The 11,028-nt window shown below is 44.7% G+C and overlaps 1 protein-coding gene and 1 pseudogene across 2 annotated transcripts; one reads left to right on the plus strand and one right to left on the minus strand.

The window, feature by feature from the left end:
- Nucleotides 1-252: 252 nt before the first annotated feature.
- Nucleotides 253-4,034, plus strand: LOC127780295 (obtusifoliol 14-alpha demethylase-like; annotated as a pseudogene).
- Nucleotides 4,035-4,189: 155 nt separating this feature from the next.
- Nucleotides 4,190-10,893, minus strand: LOC127779093 (uncharacterized protein At4g19900). 2 transcript variants are annotated; one of them, XM_052305785.1, is made up of 6 exons: nt 9,602-10,893; nt 7,972-8,121; nt 6,914-7,051; nt 6,707-6,796; nt 5,918-6,112; nt 4,190-4,709 (listed from the first exon to the last, which is right to left on the minus strand). In XM_052305785.1, exons 1-6 carry the CDS (start codon nt 10,777-10,779, stop codon nt 4,523-4,525), a joined length of 1,938 nt encoding a protein of 645 aa, XP_052161745.1. In that variant the 5' UTR covers nt 10,780-10,893; the 3' UTR covers nt 4,190-4,522. The 2 variants fall into 2 exon arrangements, with proteins under 2 accessions (XP_052161745.1, XP_052161746.1); XM_052305786.1 differs by lacking the exon at nt 6,707-6,796 and having other exon boundaries at nt 9,602-10,891.
- Nucleotides 10,894-11,028: the final 135 nt, after the last annotated feature.

The raw sequence follows: 11,028 nt of genomic DNA on the forward strand, positions 1-11,028 counted from the left end.
GACGAATAGTCAAACGTTGAATATGAACAACATAAAACTACATTTATTTTGAACAACATAAAACTATATTTATTTTGGGACGGAGTGAGTACTTTCAGTCATAAATACTGTAACTGAGAGTCTCTTCCATGATGGAACGTGTTTTGCAGTGTGTTTTGCGTGCATATGTAGTGTGATGTATAAGTAAATCTTTGAGATAGCAAATAAAAGAACAAGCAAGTTCTCACGACGAATTTAGTCAGAACTTCAGAGATGGACAGTGCTGCACCTCAATCAGCAAAATTGGGATATATGCACCTCGGTGGAGGAGTGGTGGTACCTATACTCTCGCACAAACTGCCAAACCAAACAAAGGCCCTAAAATCCTTGATAATCCTCATCTCTTGGGAGCTTTGGTGCGAGCGCAATGTAAGAATCAGCAGTAGGCCCCAGCAGCAGTGACTGCAAAGATAAAATAAGAAATAACCGCTTGGGTCCATGCAGGGGTGTCTAGTCTGCAAGTGTTTACCGTTCTAGGAGAAGTCCCATAATATGCTCTCTTTTGCGGTCTTTTGCCGTTGCAAAGGTCCTATACATATTTATTTTTCATATATCTTCTGCTCTATTAATATATAAGAGCCAAAATTTTTGCTCTCTTTTTTTTTAAAAAGGAACAAGCGAGAAAACATCGTTACTGTAGTTGCACAGCGCGTGCACAGCGCGTGCAATTTCTCCACATGAAGGTGACCTTCTTGGTTGGACCTGAAGAATCGAGCCATTTCTTCACAGGGTTGGATTCAGAGATCAGCCAAGACGAGGTTTCCGGTTCATCATTCCAACCTTTGGCTCATGAGTGGCCTTCGATGCGAGCAGGGCCAGCCCTAGGGGGGGGGGGGGGGGTCAGGCCGTGCGGCCACCCGAGGCCCCTAAAATCTAGGGCCCCCCTATACACATATAATATATATATACTATGTATTGTATAATTTTAATCCATAGACCATAGGCCTATATTAAGTTAGACAGCTGAATAACCCAATTCAGAAAATGAATTTTAGTCTATCGCCAGGCATGTTTCAGCGAAGCCGAAGCGATATTCATCTGACTCCCGTCGCTTCGCCTCGATCACATCACGCCAGTCGCGTCGCGCCGCCTTGATCACATCATGCTACTCACTGCTCTTGCGCTCGCGGCAACTTCTCGGTCGCGTAAATGGAAACGGCAAGTGGACACAGCAAATCGTAGCTCGCCAGTAGCCACACTCGTGTCAATAAGGACCTCCATACAAGTTTTTGCCCTGGGGCCCCAAAACCCCAGGACCAGCCCTAGATGCGGGTTATGCCACTCAGTAAGAGCAGTTCCGGTTCTTTGGTGATACAATGAAGCCGGCCAAGCTGAGGAGTTATGTAAGTCACATGGTTTACGAAGTGGAGGTATGCAAAAAAAAAAACCCCTACTCCGTTTATCTTAAAACGCAGCAAGTTTTAGTCTTTGACACAGGTATTAAGGAGAGGGTCGAGTAAAAAACATGGTTGCCTTCTCGGGGTAGGTAATTAGTTGTGGATATAATAAAGCCAAGGAATAGTAACAGTAGATAAAAAGAGTTACATATTATGATAGTTTGTGAAATAATAAATCTAGTAACATCAATTTTACATGATTGATCTTTTTAATTTTTTTTGGCTATTAATAGTTAAATTTGAAAATAGTTGACTTAGCATTATTCAAAGATACTTATATTTTAGGACGAAGGACGAAGGGTTTACGTCGTTTCTAAAGTTGTGAGGAGTACCTTTTTATAGTTAGTGGAAAGTCATATGGCTCAATTATCAATCTTGCTTTTTTCTTTTTTGAAGAAGGAAAATCGGGCCCGAAAACCATACAGCTGCATGGTTAATTGCAGGAAAACCGGTTAAAACCCACCGCTACATAACTAATAACGACGGCAGAGCCCAATTGCAGGTTGTCGCCACCAAACTAAACACAAAAGCAACACAACAGCCCCCACATCACAGAAAATGTGTTATCGTTGCCGAGTTAGCCGCCCAAGCGACCTAGCAGCACCGACTCCACAACCGCAGCGATACTGAAGCCACGAAAGTCACCACAGCGAAAAGCAGCTCCGACATCCAATAATGGACATCAGCCAAGCTACCGAGGAGCAACTTTCTTCACACGGCCAACACCAGAACTCCTTGGAAGAGACTGCAACATGTCATCGTTGCCGAGCGTCGCCGCACCCCATCAGCGAGTAGCTTCGACTTCATCAGCAGAAACAACCGAAGAGCATGTCGCCCACCACAAGAAAGAAGCAGACCCAAGAAGACGAAGGCCTCGCCGAACACAAGGTATGAAAGCTTTTGAATTGAAAAAGACCATCGACAGTCATCGATGCGTTGGAGCTTCGGACGATGCGTTGGAACTTTTTCGAAGCGACGCCCCCAAAGAGGACACGACGATCAATCTTGCTTGATCTTATATAACTTATCATAAGTGTTTAAATAGGCTCTAGAAAATTTATGAATCCTGCGAAACAAATGCAACGTCTATATTCAGGGGCGGATGCAGGCCTATGACAGTTATGATTTGAGCCCTAGACTTGTCTCCAAAATTAAGCTTATATTTCTCAAATCAGCATGTAAATTTTAAAAGAGAATCTTAACAGTCCATTGGTTAGACCAGAGCTTAGTCCCAAGTCTTTAGTAGTTTCTAGCTCCGTCACTATGTGCAGGAGTATTTTGAGAGATGGGAGCAATCGGGGGTGGTTGATCTGAAGCACGATTGCTCCCATCTTCCAAAATACTCCTGCACATAGCAGTGATGATAGTCGTAACGCTCATCGCCACTAGGTGCCTGTTCGGCGAGGTCCGGTCGAAGATGCTCGGCGAGGTCCCGACGCTCCTCCGCGAGCTCAATGACAGCATGCGTCTCATCACCATCGTGTTCCCGTACCTCCCGATCCCGGCGCACCGCCGGCGAGACAGTGCGCGCGCCAGGCTCGGCGAGATCTTCGTCGAGATCGTGAGGTCCCGCAGGAGCAGCCCCGGCGGTGGCGGAGCCGGCCACGACGACATGCTGCAGTGCCTCATCGACGCCAGGTACAAGGACGGCCGCGCCACGACGGAGGGCAGGCGGAGGTCGCCGGGATGCTCGTATCGGCGCTCTTCGCGGGGCAGTACACGAGCTCCAGCACCAGCACGTGGACCGGCGCGCGCGCCTCCTCACCCACCCCGAGCACCTCCGCGCCGCCGTGCGGGAGCAGGAGGAGCTCGTACTCGTGCGGCACCGGCACGGCGGCGACGTCGTCGACCACGATGCCCTGCAGCGGATGGGCCACCTCCACCGCTGCGTCAAGGAGACCCTGCGTCTCCACCCGCCGTCGCTGATGCTGCTCCGCCACGCGCGCCGGAGCTTCGTCGTGAGGACCAGGGGGAGCGGCGATGCCGAGTACGAGGTCCCAGCAGGGCACACGGTGGCGAGCCCGATGGTGATCCACAACGCGCTGCCACACGTGTATGAGGACGCCGGGTCGTTCGACCCGGGCAGGTTCGGCCCCGCGAGGGAAGAGTACAGGGCGTACGCCGCCGACCACACGTACACGGTATTTGGCGGCGGCCGGCACGCCTGCGTCGGCGAGGCGTTATCAAGGTGATCTGGAGCCATCTGCTGAGGAACTTCGAGTTGGAGCTCATGTTGCCGTTCCCGGAGACGGACTGGAACGACGTCATGCCAGGGCCCAAGGGAAAGGGGATGGTACTCCCTCCCTCCAATAATAAGATAATAAGCGTAATCGTGGGTTTTAGTGTCCAACTTTGATCATTCGTCTTATTTGAAATATTTTTATAATTAACATTTTTATTGTTATTAGATGATTAAATATGAATAGTACTTTGTGCGTGACTTAACTTTTAAAATTTTTATAAATTTTTCAAATAAGACGGATGGTCAAACGTTAGGCACGGAAACTTATAGCTGCACTTATAATGGGACGGAGAGTAAGCTACAAGAGAAGGAAGTTGCAGACAAAAGAACGAACATTTCATAGAAGCTACTACACCTTATCATTCAAAACATTTGATATAATTGCCTGTGCTTGCCTAAGAGTTCAAATCGTTGGGATATATAGTTAACCCTTCCCTTAGGATGTCCCGAACAAACAAATGCTCGTTCGGTAATGAATATGCCGAGTTAGAGAGTACGATAACTACAAATGGCACACAGGTGGAATCAACTGGTTAAACATCTCAATTTCCAAATGCCTCTAGTTCTTGAGTTGAGTGTTTCCAGTAAGCAAATCTGCTGTCAAAAAGTGACAACGGGTAGTTAGGTCAACACAATTGTACATGCCTGTAGCACCAACACTGCAGCCCTGTTGAAAAGAATATATATCTACAATGCCACCATTTTATCCCCCCAACTAATTTTTGGGCAAAATTCAACAATATACTACTAGCCATATTGTCGCCCATTAAACTCATGAATTTCTTCTGTATATGTATTCTAACCCAAAATGAAGCTCTTCGTCAGAACTTCAACTCGCTACAAACTATAAAACATCAAGGCAATGAAGACAGTAACGGTTAAGGATTCTCTCAACAAGAGAGTTGGGTTCAGGAACCAGCGAAGAAGTAATGCTGTTCCAGAGGTGGAAAGTAGTAGAGTCATTCACAATCCTAGAAAACAGAGCATCATGTTGGGCTCTTTCATCCGTGCTATCTGCTTCTGAAAAGTACCTGCAGTACATGGATATCATAATGAGAGTGCATATTGCAAATTTGTAGCCACACATCTAAAGAGTCAACAATTACTTGAACAACAAAAATATGTGAAAGGTTGACTTTTAAGTTACTTGAACAACAAATATATGTAATAGGTTGAGTTTTAAGAGGGCTGGGGTGCATCTGGTTTATCTCTAGTACTATAAAAGCGGTGTAGTTGTCCTCCCCAACAATCGCACCTCCCCCACATAAAAAAAACCACCCCACCCAAAAAACTAGTGTTCCCATGCGAAAATTGACCCATCAGAAAAACCGGATACAAAAAACCGAACCCGGTAAAACCATTCAGCCATCTTACTGAGTTCCTTCAGATCAATGGCATGACACTAATAGGTTGAACTTGGCTAGTGAATAGAGTTCAGTTTTTCTTTTAAAAATGCTCATGCACTACGTCAACAATGTCGCAAAAGGAGCAGAGCATCCAGTGCAGCCACTACGGCTTGATGTGGGAAGGGAGAGCTTGACCCACCAACACAAGCTTCAAGGCTGCCTGTGTTGACCTATGTACACAGGAAATCAAGTTGCAGTTCATTAAATTGAATTGACAATTTGAACATTCTATGACTATTACAGTTTAATTTTGGTTAGTTCAAATCAATGGTTACATTCAACTCAGTTCAAGGACTGTTGTAATGCAGGTGAACGATCATAGCTCTAGGTAACACTAACTGGCAACCAGAACAAGTGTCAAAGCAAAACTTCCCTGGAATTGAGAGGCACTATAATCTGGTGAGAGGTGGCTGTAATAGAGGTGTTTGATGGCCACCTCATAGAGTTTGGAAATGGTTGAAGGGGGAAAAACGGCATGTTACAGGCAAGAGCTAATAGCAATGACAAGAGGATTAGAAACAGGTCCAGGTTTGGTTTGTGCATCTCTCAGTAAAACTAGTTAACATGTGATAGCATGGTGACAAAGTGCAAGGGGCTTGCACTGAATATCACTGCAACAATGACAAGCTCGTGAGCCTTGACCTCCCCTCTCTGTGTCTGCCTCATAGTGATTTTCTTTTAGTTATCTTAAAATGAAACATTGCAGTCGGAAGAGTTCACCTTGCGGCTTGGGAAGTTGAGATGGAACTTTGATGTACCAACAAACAATCTTAAAATTTAATACTGAATATCACTTTCAAATAGTTAAATTGAAGCAAACAAATTCAGCATACCTTGTAATATCTGTAGAGCTTATGGGATAAAATGCAACAGAAGGTTCAAACTTTATGTCAAGATGCCCACTGTTGTCATCTGCTTTGTCGGACATATTTCTGATTACTCTTGTCATAAGTTCAGCACCATTCCACTGCAAGAGTTCATCATCATATGTTGAATGAAATTCCTTCAGGCACTCCGCTAAGAAAGGGCTGCAATTAACATAAGTTAGGTGAAAAATACATGATTGCTATGATTAGTTATGCATAAGCATATATATACGCCTGCAAAGTTATAATCAACAAAAAGAAACCAAGATGAGATATAAACCTTGTGTACTTGAGACCTAATTATTTATAACCATTATATTTTGTGATACTTCTAGAATACTGTTCATGATCCATATACTAATTCATAGTACAACTGTAACAAAAGAAACAAACCAAAATAATAGCAACATGTTTTTTTCCCTTTTTTTTCCTAAAATTAAATAAAACACTAAAAGATAGTAATGGACTTTATCTGTCTGTTGGCTTAGCTATTACTCCCTCCATTCCAAAATATAGCAACCTTGTACTGGATGGGACACATTCTAGTACAACGAATCTGGACAGGGGTATGTCCAGATTCGTTGTACTAGGAAGTGTCTCATCCAGTACAAGGTTGCTATATTTTGGGACGGAGGGAGTAGATAACAGTACAGTAGTACTGACTTGTGCTTTCGACTAAATTGCATTAATTTATTAAACCATACTAAAAGACTTATTACTTCCATAACAGTAACACCCGGCTAATACATCACAGACCTCTCATTTAATTTGATGACATTTGAACAACGTTTCCGACATTGCTCTTGATCAATTGGCTTACTAAGCCAGCCCTTGAAGGGTAACTGGCTAAATCACATCCAATTTGCAATGCAGAAAAGCACCACATATCATTTTAACCAAGATGACCAGAATTAAAGCAAAAAAAAACAGTTACAATGAAAGAAAAGTATATAATACTATTACCTGTTTTTTTCAAATGCTAATACAGCACCACTAAAACTGGAATTTTCAGAAACTTGTTTGACAACACCAATAGAATTCCGGAGTGCGTTTAAAGGTTTAAGAACAACAACATCAGAGTCAAGGTATATCCCACCGTATCTGCAGATAGGGCACAGAGGCAGCAGTCAATAATAGTCCTATTCAAAAAAGAAAAGGAACTAAACATGTATTCATGACTATGTTTAGTTCAGACGAAATAGCAATATAACTAATTAAAATTGAAGTATACTGTCTTTCAAACTATTGGTCCAGTAATAATAAAGTATGACGAAAGTAAAATTCTATGAAGTCTCATAATATTTGCTGGTCAACTTTTTTTCCTTTGTTTACAGGAAGAATGCTACTGGCATTTAAACCTCGCACAGTTTGTAGCACTCATCTTTTTTTCATACGTGAATGTGAAGATTCCCCCCTTTTGATGTTATGTCAACTACTCAACTGTTTTCATGGCAGCATTCAAACAAAATACTGATTTAGCTCAGCAGAACTGAGAATCCGTACACAGAGCTCAAGTCAGCTCCAGAGAAATTCTAAAGTGGTCCACTAAAGGAAAGAACATTTACACCTCTTAATAAGATGTTTATGCTCTGTTTAGCTGAATGTTTATTTGTGAAGGAAGTATTTCAATTCAGTATGAATGTAAATTTGGCTTTGGCTGTTTGTAAGCAATTGAATATATTAATCTGTTGGTGACTGTATTTGCATTTTGATGTTCGCTCATGCTAGTTACACTTTTAGAGGCATATGAATTTATATATATATTACAAATCGGTGTATTAAATTCAGCAGAAAGCTGCTCATCTTCTTTCAGTGGTATTGTCGGTCAGTTCCTTTGTAAGAGATATTATTCTTTCACCAAGAGTAAATTATTTGTGGATTCGTCTACATGGATATATTACTACATTAGATTTTATTTTCAAGAAGGTATATTGACATCTCCCTATATTCTTCTAACAGATTGTAAAGAGTGAAGTTAAGCTTGCATGTAACTAAACAAGTCTGGTCCTTTCTTGTCTTACTTGTAAAGAGCAGCAAGGCGTACTAGCTCACTGTAATGCAAGGGGTAGTATTTTGTTTTCCGCCATTCATTCCACACTGATACAAAATCATGGGTTAGAGTGCCCTCCAAAAGTTCATCAAGATTCGGCAACGCAACTGCAACTTTGTATCTGTAAGAGGAAACCAGTCACATGCAAGTGGCATTAGTTATCACACAAAATAAATAGAAGCTGCTTCTGGAATGTAAATGTGAAGTTCAAATATAACATTAAATGAATAGTTACTGTGGAGAAATATCTTAATTTTATTATTTAATATAAGAAATCAACTGACAACAGATGATTTGACTCCAGTACCTAGCAGTTAGTAGCAACGGTAATATATAGATAAGTTGCTTTCCCACTCCACAAATAACAAAAGGAAATGTTAAAATAAATGTATCTTCAAATTACAAAAGTAACAGGGTTATAAAAAAAACTTGAGCACAGCAGGAGCAAGGTAGTAATCATGGTGTGTGTAGCTGTTGAGCATTCAATATGTCAGACTGTTAGTTACTGAACTGTTTATGACCTAATGACACAGGACAGAAGGTAATGGAGGAGAAAAAACAATGGGTGAGGTAGGTCATGGGTGGCTATTTGGGGAAGGGGTTAAATGGGTTACTCTGGCTCAAAGCATGCATGGATGCACATATAAAGAGGAGTGTGTGTTTTGACACAATAATCATCCTGTTTCTTTCGTTGGTTTTCAGCCAGTAATCTGTCTGTAAGCTCTAAAGTAGCTGGCGTTGTGTCTTTACATTCTGAACTCTCTGCTAGGTCACTACAACAGATGGGATGGCATCTTTTAGGTGATAGCTTAGCTGCTCTTTTTATGTTGCTTTCCTTTCAGTTGTAAAGAGCTACTATCTGCCATTTCTTTACTGGAAATGGGAAGGACTTGGATCCTTCTAGCTGAAAAGAAAAGATATAGAGGAGCACAGTTTGGTTATCAGAACTATAGACTTTCCAAGCAAAGTGGCAGAAAATGAACCAAATCCATCACAAAACAGAAAAAACTATAGAATTGAGTTTTAAGTGCCACTAACAATACAATGAGTTCCAGAGAGAGAGAGCTCAAATAACAGTACAATATAGCCACCAACGGACACTGGCCATTGAGACGAGAGAGAGTTCTGGTAGTGAAAACTATAAGCTGATTCAAAATAACATATTAACATGTCGACAACACCTTAGCTGTCTGTAGCAGAATTTCAAACACTGAAATGGCTAGGAATTACCTAGGTTCTACTTCTATGAGCATAATTTGTATTTTGTAAGATTTAAAAATTGTTAAATTAAGTCAAACTGGAATATATACCAGGCCCCTCTACTTGATCAGATTTCACTCCATGTGTCAATAAGACAAGACTCCAGAAACATTTTTGCTAGTTTCATTACTAATGAGTCCAATATTAGTAGTATGTGATACATCAAACACTAAATAGTAATCCTGGATTCTATATGATACCAATCAAATCATTTCAGGTTTTGGGTCAGAAGCATAAACTCATTTCTTTGTTAATTAGTGTTAGATAGTAAAATTAGCACCTATGATTAATCAAATGCTACCCTTAACAAGAGTCACAGAATGAGAACTACAGGAACATACCCTTCCTTCACAAATTCCTGGAAGAACTCCAGCTCCAGTGTCTCCGACAGCATGACGACACAAGCTTCAGGGTGTTGCCGCAGTAGGCTCTCCAGCCCACGCTGGTGCCGTACGCCATACGCCCACTGTGGGCTGTTCCACACCATGAACACCTTCACGGAGCACTTCCCATGCTCAAAAAACTTCTCCATGAACTCATTGAAGCCCAAATGTGGATCAATTCCCGGGTAATATCCCCACCTCCTCTGCTGCACCTTCTCGGTTACTCCCATTCCCTGCTTAATATCAGACGATTGCAGACTCCGCCGCTCAAAATTTTTGGAAGCAGCCTTCTCTATCTCGGCGAGAAGCATCCGGTGCACCATGCGGTCGCCACGGGTGAGAGAGGTAAGGCCGGGGCTGTCCGGGTCCTGAAGCAGCGGGTGGTTGCGGGGATTGAGAAATTCTAGGTTGGACCGCAGCATCCGATCGCGCCGGAGGTAGTCAGCCTTCCCCTCCAGCCACCGCGCCCACCCAGCACGGAGGGGAGTCTCGGGGGCGCTGGAGGCAGGCTTCAGGAGCAACGCGTCCTCGACGCCGGCGATGGACGAGATCTCCACCCGGAGCTCCAGATCCACCGGCTCGTCGTCGGATCCGAAGGCGGCGGCGGCGATCCGGTGCGCGGGCTCGAGGTGAGGTAACCCCGCCGGGAGAGGGTCGCCGGCGGCGGGGAGGCGGAAGGGCAGGCGGGCGACGCCAACGGCGTGGTCCCAGACGAGGGACGATGCGGACGCGGAGGCGGGGACCTCGTCGGCCGCGCCTAGGCCGGACGCGGTGTCCTCGTCGAGCACGTCGAGCTCGTCGATGGGATCGTCCTCAGGGTTGGAGACGGAGGAGCCATCGGTGGTGGAATCAGCGGCGGCGTTGGTGGTGGTGGTGGTGGTGGTGGTGGTCGCCGTAATCGTAACCGTGGGGTCGAGCACCGCGGCGCCGTCGTCCTCGTCCTCCACGAGCGAGGAGTTGGAGACCCCGTCGCCGGAGGAGGAGAGGGGGAACGGGGAGGAGGAGGAGGAGGAGAGGCGGGAGTGGAGGACGGCGAGGGAGACGAGCAGGAGGAGCGCCGCCACCACGGCGCAGAGCTGCGCGCCCAGGCCGGAGCGCCGCCGCGCGGCCGGGTGCGAGTGGGAGCGCGGCAGCATCGCTGCGCGGCGCGGGCGCGGGCGCGCGCGTCCGTGCGATGCGACGCCGCTTTCCTCCTCCTCCCTTCGCCCTTTCCCCCCTCACCTCACACACCCACACACAACTAGGCCGCGCGTTTCACAAAAGCTTTCGTGTTTTCTTCGTGTTTAAAACACAACCCATGCTGCGGTCACCGTCGCGCTCGGCCTCACCAACCCTACCAACCGCCGTCAGAGAGCTGACTTGCCACCTATGTACAACACTTGACA

This window comes from Oryza glaberrima, chromosome 7 (genome assembly GCF_000147395.1).
Source record: "Oryza glaberrima chromosome 7, OglaRS2, whole genome shotgun sequence".
Taxonomy (NCBI): Eukaryota; Viridiplantae; Streptophyta; class Magnoliopsida; order Poales; family Poaceae; genus Oryza; species Oryza glaberrima.

Excerpts from the sequence above, each read along its gene's own strand:
- LOC127779093 (XM_052305785.1), bottom strand. The coding sequence starts at position 10,779 with ATGCTGCCGCGCTCCCACTCGCACCCGGCCGCGCGGCGGCGCTCCGGC. Across the intron at positions 8,122-9,601 it reads CAGGAATTTGTGAAGGAAGG|ATACAAAGTTGCAGTTGCGT; the intron begins GTATGTTCCTGT and ends TTCCTCTTACAG. Across the intron at positions 4,710-5,917 it reads AGCTCTACAGATATTACAAG|GTACTTTTCAGAAGCAGATA; the intron begins GTATGCTGAATT and ends CATGTACTGCAG.